Source organism: Canis lupus, chromosome 10, assembly GCF_003254725.2.
Source record: "Canis lupus dingo isolate Sandy chromosome 10, ASM325472v2, whole genome shotgun sequence".
Taxonomy (NCBI): domain Eukaryota; kingdom Metazoa; phylum Chordata; class Mammalia; order Carnivora; family Canidae; genus Canis; species Canis lupus.
Genome location: NC_064252.1, coordinates 20881850 through 20902388, shown reverse-complemented (window position 1 = coordinate 20902388; position 20539 = coordinate 20881850). Strand labels below are relative to the sequence as shown.

Below are 20539 nucleotides of genomic sequence, written 5' to 3'. Positions count from 1 at the left end.
GCAGCAGGCCTCAGTCAAAAACAGGGAGGGTCAGCAGGACAGGTGACTGAGGCAGGCCAGGGAGGGGGAGACCCCGTATGATGAGAGACACGAGCCATGCACAGGTGCAGGGAACGGTGTGTGGGCAGAGGGCACTGCCATGCTAAGGCCTCCAGGAGGGAACGGGATGGGCATGAGCGGTCGGACCCCGCAGACAGGGTCAAACATGAAGTGGGCCCCACCGCATTGACTTGGGAAGCCCATGGGAGGGGGCTGGACTTTAAGAAGAGGAGGACAGGGGACATTGAAAAGTCCCTTCCTCTGACTGTGGGTGGCACAGTGGGCACAGGGCACCAGGGTCTGGGTAAGAAACACAGGTGGCCTGCCAGGTGGAGGTGAGGACGGCTGGGCTTGGGATGCAGTCTTGAGGCTGGAAGCAACGAGATCAACAGTTGGGCTGGGTTAGGGTTCAGGGAAAGACGTGTCTGTAAGTCTCCCGACATGGGGCCTGGGCAGCTGGCGGGCTGTCACTTGGAGAGTGGGGCAGAGGACCAGGTTTGGGGGAAATCGGGAGCTGCCTCAGAACCACAGGCTGGGGGGCCCCAGGGTACAGCAGAAGGGAGGCCGGGGAAGCTGGGCGCCCAAGGGGGATGTTCATCACCATCACAGGGGCCAACCCAGATGGAACCAGGGCTCCTGGGTGACCCTCCCTGGCCCCTCACTCCCCTGAGCCTCAGTGTCCCCCCATAACATGTGAAGCCAGTGCAGTGGGTTCCAAACATCCTTAGCAGGGAGCTTTGGATCTCCCTGAGAAGCAGGTCAGAACAGGGGCGCCGGCTGAGATCCGGCAGGGACATGGGATGAAGGCCTGAGGCCTGGCCGGTGGGACGCTGCCGGCTGGTGAGTGCATCTGAGCCCCCACTCCTGCCCCACGCAGCCCCCAGCCCCTCCCAAGCTCAGAAGCAGATGCGAGAGTACCACCCTCCACACTCAGCATGTGAGTGGAGAGACTGAGGCGAGGGAGGCCAGGGGACACCCCAGGCCACGCAGGTGTCACCCAGGCAAGCAGGTGCAGTGCCCACGTCTGGGTTTTAGGGGGCATGGGAGCTGGGGGCAGAGGTCCAGGGACCCAGGGTGGGGCCAGCGAGCCGCCAGGGGCATGTAACTCCCCGCCTGAGCTATACCCCAGCACACAGGCGGCTCAGGCTCAGGGGCTCCAGCGCCAGGAGGGATGACAGGGGCCGCCTCAGAGATGCTGCTAAGCCGGGCAAGGTCCCAAATCCCTATTTGTGGTGATGAGGAGTGGGAAGCCCAGAGTCCCGGCCCGCCAGCCCCCTCCCCCTGCCCCAGCCTGGCCTGTGGTTCCCCTGGGGGCCTGGCCTGGACCACTGGGGTCCGATGCAGGCTCTGCCCCGTGACAGGCGGGCAGGCTGCCCCCCAACACACCTGTGTCTGCACCTGCCTGGGGTGGGGGGTAGTGAAGTATCCTCCTCGCAGGGGCCCATGCGCATGAGTGAGTTAGCACAGGGGGACAGCTTGCAGCAGGTGCTCCAAGCGTGTGGGCGGCTCTCACCCCCCATCTCAGAACCGGCTGAGACCCTGGGCTTGGCGCAGGTGCACGTGGGTGCGCCGAGGCTGACTGGGTGCTCTGGGCGTGCCTGTGTGTGTGTGTGTTGTCCTCTGTCCCTCTGTCTGTCCCTCTTTCTTGGGTTCTCTGCCTCCCTTTCCCGCTGTCCCCATCTGTCCCTCTGCCTCTCCTCCGCCTGCCCTGCCCCGGCCCCCACCCCAGCTCACCTGGGGTGAGCTCACCTGTGGCTGAGTCAGTGTCTCCACACTAAGCTCTTTCCTGCTCTTGTCATAAACACAGCACTAGAAAAAGCCACGCCAGGTCCAAACACGCCGGCACCCCCGAACGCCCGAGGCCTTTGTTCTGACCCAGTGAGGCCCTCACAGGCCACGCAGCGGGCCTCCCGGTGGGCCGTGCTCCCCTGGGGCACAGGGTCACCAGGCCCAGAGTGCGCAGAGCCTGGCTTAGGGCCACACGGTGAGGGGCAGCATGCGCCTGAGCCTCAGGCTCTGTGTCCCCAGCTGGGACGGTCTTCCAGGAGCTTTCCCCCGTCCCCAGAGCTCTGGGGAGCCTGGGAAAGCCTCTCCTGCAGCCCTGGCTTCTGGCAGCCCCTCTTGTTGGGGAGGTCAGCCTCCCACAGCCCGCCCTCGTGAACGTGCCCTCGTCCTGGCTCGTGGCAAATCAGCAACTGCTTGTGTGGGGACCTGGTGGCATCAGAACCCTTCCTCCCCCAGGTGATCCTATGGCCTCCAGGCACCGGAGTCCTGCCGGGACACAGTGCTGGACTGCTGGGTTCAAATCCCTAGGCCCTAGCAGTCTGTGACCTTGGGGGAGTCATCAGCCCCCCACACCCACCCCCGAGCCTCCATCTCCCACCTATGGTGCACGGACAGCAAAACCTGGATGAGCTCTATGGAAGGGTCCACCCGCAGCTGGCCTTCTGGGGGGGCTGCAGCCACAGCAGAAAGGAACGATCCGGGGATCCCTGGGTGGCTCAGCAGTTTGGCGCCTGCCTTTGGCTCAGGCCGTGATCCTGGAGACCGGGGATCGAGTCCCACATTGGGCTCCCTGCATGGAGCCTGCTTCTCCCTCTGCCTCTCTCTCTGTGTCTTTCATATGAATAAATAAATAAAATCTTTAAAAAAAAAAAAAAAAAAAGGACCGATCCTCTCAGCAGGGAAGCAGGAGGAGTGGGGCTTGGAGACCAGCTGAGGTCGGCCAGGCATTGGCTCTCAGAGGCCAAGGGTGAAGGCCCACCCACACTCAGAGGCCCAGAGCCCAGAGCCCTGGACCCCTTGGGCAGAACCCCAGTGTGGGCACTGAGGAAGTGGAGGATTTTCCTGCCCGCCATCCCCAGGAGAGACCCCACGTCCCGGCAGAGCCCTGGCCCCAGCCTCAGCCCCCGGTGCGGGAGGGCACGAGCCCGTGTCCAGGTCCCGTGTGTGACCAGGACACCCTGCGCACGAGGTTCCAAGAGCAGGGCCGGTGGCCTTCACTGGACCCGCCGGCGCCCGGCCCCCAGGACCCACACACAGCGGGCACTCAGTGCATGCAGGCCGAACACCAGGGAGCGCCAGGGCAGTCGCCCGCACACTCCAGCGCTGCCCCGGGGAAGCAGCCAGCGAGGGACCCTCTGCCCTCACCCTGCGCCGTCCCGCCAGAGCCGGAGTCAGATCTGGGTTCAAGGGTCCGCGCCCGGCCTGCCCAGGCTGACTCAAGAAGTCTCACGGGCGCCACGTGTGTCACTGAAGGGAACCGAGAATAACCAGGTGGACTTCATCTTCACGACATGGTTTATTTGCCCAATATGTCCAACGGGACCCCTGCAGCATGTGCTCGTTGCGAAGATGATTTAAGAGAGATTTTGCTTGGACAAAAGATTTTGCCTTTGGATGGCTCCAGAGCCTGTTGCGTGTCTTACACTCACGGCGCATGTCAGCTTGCCCTCCTCCCCCCGGGCACCAATGTCACACGTCACCTGAGCCTGGCCGGCAAAACCCCGGGCAAGGCGCCCCGGCACACGGCCGTCACGGAAGACCCCGGAGTCAGGCCTCCCCTCTGAGGTTCCTGCCTGAAGCCCCAAGACCTTCCCTCCTGTCTCAGACACTCGGAGGTAAGTCACTCTGCGCCCTCGGATTGTCCCAGAGCCCAGGGCCTCTGCCGAGCCCCTGCCGCAAAGCAAGCCGCCAGCCCCAGGCAGCCACATGAGCCGGGATTAGGGGCGGCCCCTATGCCTGGTCATGTCTGAGGCTGCACATGATGGGCGGGACTCGGTGTTCCATGGCAGCTCAGGGAGGGGGGGTGCTGGAGTGCACAGAGCTGTACCCCCTGTGCCCGTGCCAGTGGGTCCCACAGGGCTCAGGGCCCGGGCAGGGGGTGGGGCAGCCGCTGGAGGGTGCCAGCGTTCTAGGGAAGTCCCTCTCCTGCTCAGAACCTTCCCCACCTTCCGCGGGGCCCTCGGGGTCGCTGCACCCCAGCTCCGCCCCTGCTCTGGGCCCAGATCTCCCGGCCCTCTGGTGCAGCCTCCTGCAGTTCCTGGAAAGTACCATCCGCTTTCTGGCCTCTGGGCCTTGGCCTTGCTGTTCCCTCTGTCTGGAACCCCCTTCCCTGTGCTCACCCCAGGCTGGTCTGGGTCACTCTGATTCTCGGGTCTCAGCTTACATATATCACCCTGTCAGGGGAGCCCTTCCCACAGTCCCGACTTGAATACGGTGCCTGTAAGAAACGCTCTGCTTTGCTTGGGGTCATGGGGGGCCCAGGCTTTTAACAAGCATCCCTGGAATACAAGTGCACCCCCCAACTCTCGTGTCATGCCCCTGCCCGCCCCAGGGCAGAAGACAGCTGAGCTGGGGACACATTCACCCTCCCTCCCCGAGCTCACTGCCAGCTAACAGGAGAGACGGGCCAGGAGGAACCTGGCTACAAGCAGCCCTCGCTAAATGAGGAAATAGGCCCCAGGGTGGGCTCCAGAGAATGGAGGCCACCAGACATGAGGTGACACTGTGGGGGGGGGGGGCTGACTCCCTGAAGGGAGCTGGACAACTAGCACCTGGAGGGGGTGGGGCCTCAGAGCAAAGCCAGTGCAGCAGCATCATAAGAAAGATCTAGCTCATCTGGAGTAGTGAGCTCCTCGTCCCTGGAGGTATGCAAGCAACAGCACCAGGTGCTGGAAAAGGGGATGGAACTTTGCACGGGGGTTCGTTTGCCCCTTGAAAGGTTTTCCCGTCAGTTCTCAAGATTTAGACATGGCCCAAGGTCACAGGCAAGGCCTAAAGGGGGCCGTCCCCACCTACCCAGGCCATCCCCCCACTTGGGGCCAATCATTAATTGGCACCGCTTGAGTGGCCGCTCCCACGAGTGCCCCCGGCTGCCTGCCAGCTCATGGCCCATCTCCCGTCTCGTGCCCGGGGCAGCCGCATGCCTCTGCCACGGCCTGGCTTCGCCGCTCGGCCCCACTTCCTGCTCACGACTCCCAGCGCCGAGTTCTGGGAGGAGCAGGTGCCTGCCGAGACCACCCTCCCGGCTCAAATGGGGGCCAGGCCGGGGCCAGGGAGGGCAGGAAGCCTCAGCCAGGTGGCAGGAAGCCCCCCGGGGGCAGAGCAGAGGCAGGTGCCCAGCTGGCCTGGGGCTGAGAGAGCCTGAGAACGGAGCACCAGGACGAGCCCGGCCGCGGTGGGCAGGAGGAGCCAGCAAGGGCACAGGGGCTCAGGGGGTCTTCTCCAGGGAAATCAGACGCGAATAAGCAGAGCCGAGGGGAGGGCCTCCCCGGGCTATAGGCAGCGGGGGGGAAAGTCCCAGAGGAGAAAAGGGACGGCTTGCTCTGGGAAGAGGGTGTCAGCCAGGCAGAAGCCCTGGTTCCCAGAAGGGATGAAGAGGGGCCGGGGTGATGTACGGCAGGGATTACTCAGGCTCCAGGCTGGGGAGCTCCCTTTATCCTGGGGCAATAGGGGAGCTGCTGCAGGTCCTGGAGGGAGGGAGGGAGTGACACAGCCTGGCCAGGGCTGGAGGGGAGGCAGCTGCCAGGGGAGGGCCAGAGAGGCAGGTCCTGCGTGGCCGTGGGGCAGGGTGGAGGGAGGGACGGGAACAACGACACCAGGCTTCTGCTGAGACGACAGGTGCTCAGGTCTGGGGAGGAAGGTCAGGGATGGCAGATTCCAGCAACAAGATGCTGAGCATGTTGAGTCAGAGGTTCCCATGGGCCAACCTCGCTGAGCGGTCCCCGGGGAGCGGCCACACTGGGTGTGGCCCCATGGAGAGCAGACTGGGGCTAGGGCTCAGGGCTCAGAGGAGCAGCCGGGGAGATAAGGGGAAGAGGGGATGGGTCGGCCACATGAGGGTTACTGACGGCCGGGTCAGGGGCTGCGGGAGCAGGAAGGTGAGGGGTGGGGGTGTTGGGTGCCGACAGCTCCGCTGGAAGGTTTGCCTCTGAAATGCTCATGGAGGTGAGAGGAGGTGCCTCGGGTGGGCTCCCGGGAATCGGAGCCTGAAAGCAGTGCGGAGCACCCCCCAGCCTCACCCCTGCATCAGTGCCTCCTTGGTCGTGGCCGACCCTCCCCGTGGGCCAAGCTGCAGACCCCCCAGGCCCCTCCCTGCTGGGCTAGTGTCCAGAAGGAACAGCTGTGAGCCATTATCTGGGACCCCGGGGCTCCCCAACAGTCAGTGCAGGTAATCTGGGTGGGCCCTGGTAGGGTCCACTATGGGGGGGGCAGGTCATCGGTGGGGCCAACGCCACTCCTCTCAGGCTCTTTATTGGCATTTATTGTGCACCACTGGTGACCCCCTGCCTGGGACCTGACCCTGAGAAGAGGCTCAGAGTGGCCCCGTCTCCCTCACTGCCTGTGTCTCGTGGTCCCGAAGCCATGGGACCCTCTGTCAAGCCACGGGACCATCTCCACTGCCCATCTCTCTACACAGGGAGGAAGCAAGGACTAACAGACATGGTGGCAGATGGGGATCTGGATCTGAACCCAAGCTCCTCCGTGTGCAAACCCTGTGGCCGCAGGTGACCTTGCAATGCAGCTGCGCCGTGGGGGTGCTCACTGCTGCCCCCAGAGCCCGGAGTCTTGGGGGTGAGAGGCCAGGCAGGCAAGCGGACACCTGGCACTAAGCAGGCCCCGGTGCCGACGCCCTCCCGACTGCAGAGGACGGGGCGGGCAGCCCCACCCTCCCCAGCTGGCACCTGCAGGGAGGGAGCTGCACTTGGGTGGTGGGGCCCCAGGGAGGGGGCGGTGCCACCCTCCCGCCTGTGCCAGGTGCCACCCACAGCCTGCTCACCGCAAAGGGGCCCTGGGGGCTTTCCCCTGCACCACCCCCAGCCCTATGCCAGGCGTTCCAAACCTCGCAGAGCTTGGCTCTGGCCTGGGTCCCGGCAGCTGTGGCTCCTCAGCCCACTGGAATCGGAAGGACGTGTTGTGCCTACAGGCTGGGGTCTGAAGTAACAGGGTACCCCCTGCACACCTGGCGCTGTGCCCCCAAGTTATCACTCCCCCATCTGACCCTCCTGGAAGGGCAGGTTGCATCACCTCCCCACCGTCACCGGTTCAGCGGCAGTTTAGTGAGTACCTACTGCGTGCAGGCCCGAGAGAGGCTCGAGGAACCCAGATGAGGGCCCCCGATGCTCAGAGCTCGTCAGGACCGAGGACAGAAAGGCCTGGGCAGCCCCAAGTGCCATGCCCCAGGGACACGCAGCCGGATTCCAAGATCCCAACCTAGATGGGGCTCTGGAAGCCCCACTTCTCCCTTCAAGCTCCCCACCCCTGTAAAATGGGCACCACGAGGCCTCCCTCAGGGCTGGGAAGACACAGAGATGGAGCATGTGGCCTGGGGACTGTGCACAGCCATGCAGTGGGGCTCGGCCAGCAGGCACCTGGCCACCTCTGCTTGCCAGACCTCGGGAGCTGCCACTGCTCACAGAATTGGAGCCCCAGCCCCTTCCCCGGCCGGATTCCACCTGCACACCCGTCCCCCACCACCGTGCCCTCCAGCCTGTCAGGCTCCTCGGCGCTCCCATACACGTGTGCACAGCATCCCATTAGTCTCTGCTTGTGCCTGCCCTCGGCCTGGAATTCCTTCCACATCAACGGCACCATCCGCCTCGAGCCCTCGCCCCAGAACCCCATGTAGGAGCTCCTGCTCTCATCCCATTTCCAGCTAGAGAACTGAGGCAGGAGAGATGAAGTGGCGCCGAGGTCCACGCAGCTGCCGAGCGGGGCGTGCCTCTAGCCACTGCACCTTGCTGCCCGGGCCTCACAACCTCGCCCGAGCGACGTCCTCCAGCCCCATGGCCCGGCGAGATGCCCCTCATCCACTCACACGGTTGGGTCTCCCTGGGGTGCCGGGCCCCCAGCAGGCCAGGCCCGGAGGTGGGCACAGGGCAAGCCGCTCTGGCGGAGGCACTGGGGACGGTGCGGCCCTGGAGCGGGGGGCAGTGGGGGGTGGGCGGGGGGTGGCCTGGCCCCTGAAGCCCTGGTGGTGGGTCCCTGCGAGCCCAGAGGTGCCCTTACCTACTCGGAGCTCTTGCCCGAAGACAGTCTTCTCGCCGAGGGCGGAGCAGTTCCAGCGTCCGAAGCGGAACTGGTACTGGCACTCGTTGATGCCCATCTGCGCCCCCTCCCCGATCACGATGATGGCATCGGGCCGGCTCTGGCAGATGGCGCGCTGCCGCGGGGCCAAGCCGGGAATCTTGTTGCAGATGATGTTGGCTCCCAGGGCCACGACGGATGACAGCGCTCTGTGGAGAGGCAAGGGGACATGGGGAGGTGAGTGGCTGCGCCCGAGACCCCTGCCCTCCACCTGCCGCCCTCCCCTGCCCAGGCCCCCAGTCCGCCAGGGGCTTCCGCGGGCCCCCCTCCTGCCGAGTTCTGCTGCCGCCGGGCCACCAAACAGCTCCCACCCTCGAGAATCCATTTCCCGTTGGCCAAGAGGCACGATCCTAGCTTGAAAAGGCACTGGCGCCCGTGCCTCCTCGGCCCGGGGGGGGCAAGAACCATAGGTCACGCATCCCGGGAATCAACCGCCGTCCCATGGGATGCGAGAACCACAGCCCCGCATGCCTCTGAGTCAGACACACAGACCCGTCGGGTCACCCAACCTCACGCCTGGGATTCATCAACCATCAGCTCCAAACTGTCCACAGCCAGCCCCCAAATCCTGACCACTGGACTTCCCCATCTCTTGTAGCTCCTGGGCTCCGCTGGGGGTTCCTGGGCCCGGCAGGCTGCTGAGCTGGCTGGGAGCCGAGCCCACAGGGTCCTGAATCCATTTGCAGCCCGTCTTGTAATCTTGGGGAAGGCGCTCTGCCTCTCTGAGCCTCAGTATTCACATCCGTGAAATGGGAGTGTAAAACATCTGACCTCCACCCCTACCACCACCACCACCACCACGACGTAAGCTCAGACCAGACAATCTCGGGGAGAAAGGCTGCACCCATGGGGACACCTGCTGCTGTCAGTCACTCGCTTCTGGACGACCAGGTGGACTCGGGGAGGAAGCAGCCGCTGGCGTGCACGGAGCGCCCACCCTGCGCTGGGCTGGGCAGGGTCCTCCCTGCAACACTGTATCCTCAGAGTGGTCCCCAGGGGGGTGCCGTATAATTAATCTGGCACCCTCTGCCCTCCGGGCCCTGGCCAGAGACAGGAAGGCACCCGCCAGACTCACTTTCTGTGCACAGAGGTGGCGTCAGCATGTTCATGTCACAAGGTGACATTCGCAGATCATGCAGCTAGGGGATCCCTAGGTGGCTCAGGGGTTTAGGACCTGCCTTCGGCTCAGGGTGTGATCCTGGAGTCCTGGGATCAAGTCCCATACTGGGCTCCCTGCAGGGAGCCTGCTTCTCCCTCTGCCTGTGTCTCTGCCTCTCTGTGTCTCTCATGAATAAATAAATAAAATCTTTAAAAAAAAAAAAAAAGATCATGCAGCTAACCATTTTTAAAGCGTTCAGTTCTGTGGCTCATAGACATGCAACCACCACCTCTACCACATTCCAGGATGTTGTCACCACCCCCAAAATGAAAACCCCATGCCTCTCAGCAGGTACTCCCTACCCCCTTCTCCGCACCCCCGCCCCCCGTACCAGGCCCTGCAACCACAAATCTGCTTTCTGTCCCTGTGGATTCGCCTGTCCTAGACATTCCGCAGAGATGCAATCACATAGTAGGTGACCTTTCCTGCCTGGGTCCTTTCGCTCAGCATCATGCTTCCCAGGCTCAGCCACATTGTAGCAGGTGTCGGTGCTTCCATCCTTTTTATGGCTGAATAATATTCCATTTTGTGGAGGGACCACCTCCTGTGTATCTACTCCCCCGGTGGCGGGGCACTGGCTTGCTCCGCCTCTCGGCAATTGTGAACGGTGCTGCTACGAACACGGGTGTGTGAGTTTTTGTTTGAGTCCCTGTTTTCAATTTGGGGGGGGGTGCATATTCCCAGGAGTGGAATTGCTGGGTCATAAGATCATTTTTTCAGCTTTTTGAGGAACCACCAAACTGTGTCCCTCAGAAGCTGTACCAGTTATTTGGTTTTGAGCACCCAGACGAGGGCAGACACTGTGCTGGAAGGGGTGGGGGGGCTGGCTTGGGCACACCCGTGGGCAACAGCTGAGTTTCAGAGTGGCATCTGGCTCCCAAACAAGAGGCCAGGCTGGCTGGGTGAGGGACAGAGTGTGGGAATGAGGGAGACCACGAGGAGCTCCCCAAAGCTGATGCCCACGGCCCTGGCCTCCTGGCGCACTGAGTTCCCTGTTCCTGCCCGCTGGCTGCCAGCCCCTTTCTGGAGAGAAACAAGTCAGTGTTTTTCCAGGGCAGCCAAGCACCCACAGCCAGCTGGGAAAGTCCCCGTGTGGCGTGAGCCCCGGCGACACTCAATCCCCACGGCCTGCCCGCCCCACTCGCTAATCTGGCCAAGACCCCCCTGGGTCTCCCACGGGCACAATGGCAGAAATGCCCGAGGCTGGCATGGAGGAAGAGCATCTGGGCGGGTTGGGCTGGGAGCGGGCTGGAATCTGGGGAATTCAGCCCAAAGTAATTGTAGATGCTCAGAAAACCGACCCGGGGAACTGAGATGGATGGGAACCAGCCTCCACGCCTCGGGAAGGAGCCCGCTTGGGATCCTGGACGCTGAAAGCAAGCTCCCCAGACCCAAATTCTTGCAGCAGTCTCCAGGCTGCAGAGCCCCTGCTGCCTGGGGTAAGAACCCTGCTGGGGGAGGAGTTGGGCAAAGGGACCCCATTGGACTGAGGATGGACCCCAGGGGCCGAAACAGATCACTGCAGCCCTGGTCTCTCGCCTCCAGGCAGTCCCCTGTCGGCACCCAGGTCTGACCATGTCACTCCCCTGCTCAAAGCCCATCCATAGCTCCCCAGGCTCCTTGGCGTAGAATCGGAGGCTTCCCGGGATCTGGCCTCCCACCACCCAGCCACCTTCGCTTATGCGGGTCCCCTGCCTGGGATGCCGCTCCTTCTCCCTTTTTCTGTCTGGCAAACTCTACATGTCATGTGCCCACGTGCAAGTCCCCCGAGCTCAAACCTCTTGGCCCCCAGGCACCGAGGAAGCACACGGTGGGCACCTGTCCCGCGAGTCCCAACCTCACCCGTGGGCTCTCACCGTGGCTCTTTCCACATCCAGCCTCCCCAGCAGACCACAAGCACCTGAGCACAGGACCAGGTCTGGGCTAAATGCGGGGTTCCGGGGGCTGCCCACCCCCTGTAGCTGTGAATGGCCGGACAAATGAGTAAATACTCAAAGATCACATCCGAAAGAGCTCCTACATCTTCACAACAAGAGGACAATCCAATTTAAAAAACAGTCAGAGGACTTGAACAGGCATTTCTCCAGAGAAGAGCAGGAAACGGCCCACAAGCGAGTGAAAAGACTCTGAATATTGCTCACGAGGGAAAGGCAAATCAAAACCAGTGCGGTGCCACCTCACACCCGCTAAGATGCCTACAGGTCAAAACAACAGAAAACACCAGGTGTTGGCAGGCCGTGGGGAAACCGGAACCCTCGCGCATCGCCAGCGGGAGGGGACAATGGGGCAGCCGCTGTGGACGACGGTCGGGAAGTTCCTCAGAAAACGGAACATAGAATTCTAGAACCCAGCAATTCCACTCCTTGGTCTGTGCCCTGAAGGACTGAAGACAGGTGTTCAAGCAAGAGCTTGTGCACGCGTGCATGTTCACAGCAGCACTATCCGCAGAGCCCAGGGTCAGAAAGAACCCACGTCCCCACCAGTGGCTGAATGGGCAGACAGGTGTGCTCCATCTGCGCCATGGAATGCTATTTGGTCAGAAACGGGGATGAAGCGTGGCTCCCCGGGAGTATTTTACATGAAAGAAGTCAGACACAAACACTGCACATCGTGTGGTCGCATTCACATGAAGTGTCCAGCAAAGGCACCACCGGAGAGGCAGAAAGTGGACCCATGGTCGCCTGGGGCCACAGAGAGGAGGCATGGGGGTGACGACAGTGACTATTACGGAGCCCCCAGCAGGGGGAGTGCACTGATGCGCCTCCGAAGGACACACTTCAAAACAGTTAAAAGGGCAAACTGTATGTGATGCATCTTTTAAGCACAATTTTTTATTTTTTTATTTATTATTATTTTTTTATTGGAGTTCAATTTGCCAACATATAGCTTATCACCAGTGCTCATCCCGTCAAGTAAGCACAATTTTTTAAAATTCTGTCGAGCCTGCGTGGCTCAGCGGTTGAGCATCTGCCTTTGGCCCAGGTCGTGATCCTGGAGACCCGGGATTGAGTCCCGCATCGGGCTCCCGGCATGGAGCCTGCTTCTCCCTCTGCCTGTGTCTCTCCTCTCTCTCATCTCTCTATGACTATCATGAATAAATAATTTTTTAAAAATCTTTAAAAAGGGATCCCCGGGTGGCTCAGTGGTTTGGCAGCTGCCTTTGACCCAGGGGCGATCCTGGAGTCCCGGGATCGAGTCCCGCGTCCGGCTCCCGGCATGGAGCCTGCTTCTCCCTCTGCCTGTGTCTCTGCCTCTCTCTCTCTCTCTCTCTATGTCTATCATGAATAAATAAATAAATAAATCTTTTTTTAAAATCTTAAAAAATAAAATAAAATTCTGTCAATACATGGGACTTCTGCACGCTTGGACATCGGGGGGGGGACAGGTAGAAAGGGACTGATCCTGGCTTGTAGGCATCCCAGGACGTGTGGGGCTGATGGAGTGGGATGCCCAAGAGCCGCCCGCCAGCCCCCTGCAGCCAGTGTGTGGGTCAAAGGTGAAGTAAAGGCATCAGGGAATACAGTCACACGGTATTTTGCACCAGGAGCATAAATAACCGGATACAGCCGCTAATTCAGAAATCATTTCGGAATCGTCTGCCTTACAATGGGGGGGATCTCTCCACTCACAATATTAAATGCGCCCATTCTGAGCACTGGGCGCGGACAATACGGGCCGCTGCTGGGTCTCAATCCTCTCTCCTTACAGCCCCAGGTTACAGCCGTGCAGACTGCAGCCTAGAGAGGCCAGGGCATGGGCCTGAGGCTGCACAGCCAGGCTCAGAGCCCGGTCTCCGCTTCCAGAACTCAGGCGGAGGCAGCGCTGTGGTCCAGTGCACCGCACAGAGCAGGTGCATAACAAGTACCAGAGGACGGCCTAGAGCAGATGCTATGCCCACTTTCGAGTCTCGAAACACAGCTTTAAATGCCTCTCTTGCTTAAAATCCCCCAAGGTCACTCATTAATTCATTCCAGCTTTATGGACAGCTTCCACTGCTGGAGGGTGAGGTCTCAGCCACCGGCCCCTTCCCTCGCCCGCAGCCTGCGTTCACAGCGAGTCTGACCACTGCCCTCCGAGAGGCCTCGGCCGGCCACTCCCCAGGCCTTGGCCACCCTGCTTCTCCCACTGGGAGGGCGGAGGCAGCAGCTGTGGGCCACCAGCCCTGTTAGGGAATCTGCCAGAGTGGAAAGAGGCAAATATACCTGAGAACTAGAAATTGGTTACCTCAGGAGAGGAGAAGAGGGTGGGAGGAAGAGGGCAAGGAGAGGAGAGGGGAGGAGGGAGGAGGGGGAGGAGGGGGAGCGCAGGCCGCATCCTGGAATAAGTGGCAGTCTTATTCCTCCGCAAGCTGCCCACAGGGTGGGCCTGGCTCTCAACCCCAAGCAGCAAGGGCCCCCCGGGTGGCTTCTGAGCCTCCAGCTGCCCACCCAGGTGCCCCGGGAGAGCCAGCAAGGAGGTTCGGAGTGGCCCTGAGCACAGAGAAGCCAACTTTGTCCACGGAAGATTCTGCTCCAGGCTCATCTCCTCGTGCTATTCAGGGGCCTGGCAACAAAGGCAAGATGCCAGGAGGCGTGGGCAAAGCCAAAAATCTGGAAATGTTCCTCACCCCTGGCCTGGACCAGCGTCACGAAGGGAGCTTGCAGGAGAGGGAGGAGCAGGAAGCCTGGGACTGCTGACCAGACGGGTGTCCAATGTGAGAGCAGAGGTGTTGAAGGCAGCAGGGGATGGGGATGTGCTTTCCTGCTGCATCCTGGCACCGGTCACTGGGTGCCATCAGGGGCTACCAGGGACAACAGGAAGCTCTTCCCACCTGCCAGAGGTCCCAAGGGGTCAGGGCTGCCTCTCAGACTAGGGGATGCCAGAGAGTGAGGGGCCAGGTGACCACCGCCCGGTGAGAGATGGCAAAGAAGTGGCCACGAGGGTGGGACACTTGCTATGGCATTAGCCGGGTTCCCCGTCACCCATGCGGCAGCCCCGTGGAGGGTCGGCATGTGAGCACTGGAGCCAGCCAGCTTGGTTGGAACCCTGGCCCTGCCTCCTCCTGGCTGTGAGACCTTAGGTAAACTCCTTAACCTTTCTGTGCCTCGGCTTCCACATCTGCCAAGTGGGAGTAGTGACAGCCCCCCGGTCTGTCAGGCTGCAGGGAGAGCACATGATGCTGGGCCTATGAGGAGCGGGTGTCACGGTTGTCACGGTTGGCCACTATTAACCCTCACGGAGGACTCATTACTGACCTGAACTCATTGAGCTCACTGGAGACTTCTGCACTTTACGTAAGTTATATCTCAACAAAAAGCAAAATATAGCAATCCAGAACTTTGTAGGGCTGGCAAAATCAGAAGGAAAAGTTTTCTTACAATAAATTAAGGAAAGCACATTTAAGAAATTCAATAGGAACGTTAACAGTCATCCCCTTGCGCCTTGTCGGTGTGCGCCCGGCCTTGGGGTGCTGGCCCCTCCTGCAGCAGCAGGTCCTTGGGGAGGCCTCTGCGGGGTTGGGCCAGCCCCCCACCACCACCTCCCCCCGCCCCGGCTCCAAGCAGAGCCAGATAGGCCAGGGTGCAGCCCAAATCCAGGCTCACAGAGGCCCCAGGATCAAAGGTCATTCAGGGGGCACCTGGGTGGCTCAGTGGGTTAAGCGTCTGGCTCTTGATCTCAGCTCAGGTCATGATCTCGGTCATGAGTTTGAGCCCCACATTGGGCTCTGCGCTCAGCACAGAGTCTGCTTGTCCCTCTCCCTCTGCTCCTCCCCATCCTCTTTGCTTTCTTTCTCTCATTCAAATAAGTAAAAAGAAAATAAATAAAATCTAAAAAACAAACAAACAAAAAGCCAAAGGGCATTCACAGCCTAGATCCTCTGCGGGCTGCCCACCTGCCCGGTTCCCCACCCCCATCCCGGCCAGGCTCCACCCACAGATGCAGCCAGCCTGTCCCCACTGGGCCCTCAGCCTTTGTGAACCCCCCTCCCCAAAGGAGACACGCTGGAGCACCGGGGTGGCTCCATGGGTTAAGCATCCGAATCTTGGTTTCCATGCAGGTCATGATCTCAAGGGCCCTGGGATGGAGCCCAGTCATCGTCATCGTCATCATCAGTCATCATCATCCCACTCCGTGCTCAGCTGGGAGTCTTTTTGAGATTCTCTCCCTCTGCCCCTCCCCCCACTCTCTCTCAAATAAATAAAATAATTTTTTTAAGAAAGAGGAGAGAGACAGGCTGTTTCAGCGGTTCCTGGGGCAACGAGGAGGGTGGACAGGACCCCCTGGGGGCTGGCGTGGGGATGGCGGGCTTCATAATTGGGCCTGTGCCAGACGGTGCCCTCCCGCTCTCAGCCTGCACCCTCCCAGCCCTGGAGGCCCGTGTGCAGAGCTGCGCACCTGCCGCCGTCCCTGTGCCCAGAGGAGCCGGGCCACCAGCGGGGCCAGGCCCTGCCAGGCAGCCTCCCAGGGCTGTCCGAGGCTGGGAGAGGACAGAGTGCAGGGCCGCGGCCACTCTGGCTAAGACCCCGTGTAGGTCAAGCCCCCCCTCCTGCCGAGGCCCAGCCCAGGGGCTCCTTGGGGCAGCCTCCTTCTATCAACTTCCTTGAAGAATAGCATCCAGGTCACCTCATGATCAGGGACCCCAAGACCCAGAGAGGAGTCCAATGGGGGAGCCAGCATCTCATTTACGCCTAGGACTAGAGCCATCCTGCCCTCCCTCGTCCCACACAGGACACCCCTGCGTCACTCAGGAGGTAACGAGCCTCCAAATCCCGTCCCAGCAGCCAAGAGTCTAACGTAGACCCCCAAGCTGTTCAGAATTAGCGCCTCAGGGCAGAGCGAGCACCTGGCATGTGCTGGATTCTTCCCCTCAGTGGGAAGGTGTTTTATTATTATTATCATTATTATTATTCTCTCGGAATAGGAACCAGAGGTCCAGAAAGGTCCAGCCACCTGCTGAGTCGCTCAGGGAAGGAAAGTAGGGGACAGGGGCTGGGACCCACACTTCTGCCCCCAGACTGGCCCGTGCCTCATCATCCCTGTCCCTGCCCCTCAGAGACAGCTGGGGGGTGGTCACTCGTCTACCTGGAGGGCCATCCTCCCCTGCTGGTCCCCAGGGGGCAGAAGGCTGCATTTGGAGGACCCCAACTCATGCCAGGGGCTGAGTCACAAACTCTCTCCAGCAGGCCAACCCCCAGTCCCTGCTGCTGGCACCAGGGTGGCAGGGGCCTTGTCTTATTCCCCAGCGCATGCGGCACCAGGCCAGGCACGGCCGACCCTCCGCGGTCAGCATGGAACACGGGAATGAATGAAGGACAGAGCGAATGAGTACAATGTAGGAATGGAATCGTTCACACCCACTGAGGGGCCTTTCCAGGGACAGAGACCCCAGCTCGCACGGGGAGCACAACGCCGCGGGGACGTCCTCAGTGAGGCAGGTGGCCGCGGACACTCGTGGCAGGCCCCCACCTTCACTTAGACTTCTACAGGTTGATTAAAAATTAGTTTTGGGGGGGCATGCTGGGTGGCTCAGCGGTTTAATGTCTGCATTTGGCCCAGGGCGTGACCCCCGGGTCCCGGGATTGAGTCCCACATAGGGCTCCCCGCAGGGAGCCTGCTTCTCCCTCTGCCTGTGTCTCTGCCTCTCTCTCTGTGTCTCTCATGAATAAATAAATAAAATCTTTAGGAAATAAATAAATGAATGAAAATTAGCTTTTATTCCTACTTTACATACGATCGTGGAAATGTCAGCCTTCCCAGTGAAGGACCAGCACATCAAGCTGTGGGAGGTGGGCAGAGCGGGGCTGGGGCCCGTGGGGTAAGGCCACCCCGAAGTGGACCTCCAAAGGGCTTTGCTCCACTGGCATCACCAGTGACGGCACAAGCTGTGCCTTTTTAATTTAAGAGCCAGAGAGAAAGGGCGTCATTGCAGGCCCAGGCCCACGTGGCACATATGCCTCTCAGCCCCCAAGGAAGCCTCGAGCCATCTGATCTGTGCACAGGGCCCTAAAACCATGGGCACTGATGTGGCCGTGTGTCCTAGGAGCCACCTCCACCTCAGGATCCCGTTTCTCTTACCAACTCCCCAGCAACCGACCCCACAAACCACAGCCCAGGATCAACACGTCCCAGCAGGGGGGAAATGGCCCCACGGCAGCGGGACCCCGACCCAGCCCGGCCCGAGCTCTCCTTCTGCACCCACCCTCTGGGCCGAGCACCAGCCGTGATGCAGACGCCCCCACTCCCAGGCTTCTGGGCAGGAGCAGCCCCTGCCCCGAACCAACCACAGAATCCTGGGAATGTTCCCTAGGCTAGGACCAGGGCAGCACTCCATGGGGCAGACGCAGCATCCAAGTACTTCCCAGAACTCAGACCTCATGACTGAGCCTACTGGACCTCAGCATCCCAGACCCCCTCCCCCACAAGCCACAGGAACCAGAGGGGGCCACGGGCGGGGGGCGGGGACATGTGCCCCTCCCTGCCCCCCCACCCCCACTGCTCAGGTGGCACGTACCACTTTTAGGGAGGTCGGCAGTGATGACAGAGGTTTTCCCCCTGGGCAGCCCTCTGTGCCCCCTCTGCCCCCTGGAGCACCCATGTCACTGCCCGACACAGCAGGATGGCAGCCTCGGACCTGAGCCAGGCCTCCAGCCATGAGGTTGGCCCCAGGCCCCCCTTATCGCTCACCATCCTCCCACAGCACCCCACCCCTGCACCTTTGTGCTCCTCCCAGCCCCGCTGACCTCCCCATGGCAGAGCCCATCCTCCAAGGCCTTTTCACCCGCCCGCCCCCCAGGGGGGCCAGGACTCTGTGCTTGACCCCCTCGGGCCTTTCCTAGGCCGTCTGGGGTAAGCTTTATCCACCCTCACGAGCTGTGAGCTCCCCAGGGCAGGGATCCCCAACACGGCCCAGCACCCACCCGGCCCCAGCTCCCTGGGAGGTGGGGGCAGGCTGGTGGGGCTCGGGCCAGATCCCCGGTCTCTCTCTGGGGCCCCATCCCTGGCCCTGGCCCCGGCTGCCCAGCTGCCCACAGCTCCTGCAGCCCACGCTCCTGGCCCCGGGCGCTTTATAATTCTTCCTTCTCGGGCATCCTCCGGCAAAATATTTGAAGAATGTTCTAATTATCTGCGATCAGCCAGGGAGGCGGGCCTGGGTCCACTCGTCCAGGAAGTAACTGGGCAAATACCTGGGAAGATGGCAGCTGGCCCCCACGCCCACCCACCCCGCCCCACGCCCCACGTCCCACCAGCTTCTCCGTCAGGTGGGCGGGGGGCCAGAGCTTCCCAGCCACAGGTGGGCCGGAAGGGGCTGTCCCCCGGCCTCGCGGGGCCGCAGCTGGTGGTGGCCTCACTGCTCCTGCCTGTCAAATGGGCATAAGGATGTCTTCCAGGTCTGGGGTCACTCTGCAGACCGTCCCCCACCAAGCCACCAGCACGGTGCCGGAGCTTGGCACCGGCGGGGTCCCCGCAGGCCTCCTCTGTGGGGAGGGACAGGGTAACAGGTGGGACAGAGCCAGACATAGCTACACAAAGCCCTGGGGGGCGTTGGGCCCACCTGGCCTCCTGGTGGTTCCTTCAGTCTGTCCGTCTCCTGCCTCTGCTGGGGCCCTCGGCCCTGCTCAGCATGCCACGTGGGGCCCAGGGACACCCCTGGACCTCGGGAAGGCCACCCTCAGGGTCTGTTCTGAGCCTCAATCTTCCCATCTGCAAACAGGGAGCATGAGCCGTGTTTGGGCAAATGGCATCTCCCCTCCTGGCCTGGGCCGGAAGAAGTTGGAAGGAGGAGGATGACCACCCTTCCCGAGTGGCACCCCCTGCCCCATCCCACCCCGTCCCCGCTGCGGCTCCTCGGGGCTGGCCTGGCCAGCCTAACTGACAGACAGGGAGCCGCGGGGGTGGCAAAAAGGCCGTCCCAAGCGCAGGTGCAGGTGCAGAGAGAGGGCGGGGGCGGGAAGGGGCCCTGCTGGGAAATGAAGCCATCCCTCTGCTCCCCCCAGACCCGCCCCCCACCTGCAGGTAGTGAGGGACCGAAGCATTACCTGTGTCTGTTTCCTAAACAGTGTTCCCAGGGCTTGGGGTCCTGCGCTCGAGGTCTGCGCGGCTGCGGACTCTCGTGGGCCTCTGTTTGCCCATCTGTCCAGTGGGGAGAGCAGCCCCTGCCCGCGGGGGGGCTCCTGCGGGCCGGCTCCCTCCACCGTGGGGCCCGCCTGCTGCAATCTTTCCAGCCCACTGCCCCGCTCAGCTCACTGCCCGCAGCGTTCCCGGGGAAGAGAGCACAGCGTCCGCTTGCTCCCTCGCGCCCCCGGCGGGTGCTCGCCGCCCGCCCTCCCCACATAGCTGGCATTCCTGGCCTGGCATTCTGGGACCCCACCCTGGAGGGAAACCAGGCAGTCCTGGGAGCGAGCAGGCAGTGCACAGGGGGCTGGGGCTCGGCTGGGTCTGCTGGAGAGGGGCGAGCGCGGCCGGGGGCTCTCCCCCGTGGATGAGGGGTGCCCGGGGCCGGGAGGGCCCATCGGCCCCCACATCTGGTGGGTCAGTGAAATCGGCACCTCATCCAGTCACTGTGACCGCAGAGCCCCGGGTCATTGACCTCCGACCGCAGCTACTTCCAGACTTTGGTTGGGCATCCGGGGCCCGTCGGGACACTCCTGGGTTCGAGATGCACTGACCAGCAAAGACAAAGGCCCCAGACCCGTCTGGCAGTTGGGCGAGATCCCAGGCCCAGCTTGGTGCTTCTTCCTCCGAGAAGCCTTCCCCGGTCTCCCCTCTGTCCCCACTCCCGGCGCGGTCACAGCTAAACCAGCCTCCTGAGGAGGCCACAATCCTGTCTGGCCAGGCCATGGACATACTCCCGCCCCTTCCGCTATACTGGGGACCTTCCCAGCCCTTACCCCTGAGCCTTCCCACCACTGCCCATGGGACAGGTAGGGACACTGACACCTCAAGGTGCGTGGCAGCTGAGGCCACATGCTGAGCTGAGGCCCAAGCAGGGATGAGAGCACCTAGCCCTGGCCTGGGCCTAGGCCCTCGTGCCCCAGATCTGCCAGCCACTGGGCCACCTTGCAGGCCTGGGTGACCAGGACGTCAGCCTGAAACCTCAGGGCAGATGGACAGACAGACAGGCAAGGGGAACAGGTGGGAAGAAGCTGGCAGGGAGTCTGGCCCGCGGCCAGGCTGGGAGTCTGGGCGCCTGATGTGCCAGGCAGGACCTCAGCCTTCCGGGCTACTCCGGACACGGTGTGAGCAGTGGGTTCGGGGGCCACGTCCCCGTAGGCA

General features: G+C 62.0%; 1 protein-coding gene across 8 annotated transcripts in view; it reads right to left on the bottom strand.

Moving 5' to 3' along the window:
* WNT7B (Wnt family member 7B) overlaps window positions 1–20539 on the bottom strand; it is a 49558-nt gene that overhangs the window by 15560 nt on the left and 13459 nt on the right. For 6 of the 8 annotated variants that reach the window (XR_007413415.1, XM_025456506.3, XM_025456497.3 and 3 more), the window contains exon 2: window positions 8050–8276. Coding sequence is in view for 7 of the 8 variants with exons in the window: in XM_025456506.3 (XP_025312291.1) it covers window positions 8050–8276 (227 nt within the window). In the remaining variant the exon portion in view is untranslated. Of the gene's footprint in view, window positions 1–8049; window positions 8277–18818; window positions 19015–20539 lie in introns of those variants that run through there. The other 2 variants (XM_049115246.1, XM_049115244.1) reach the window with 2 other exon arrangements.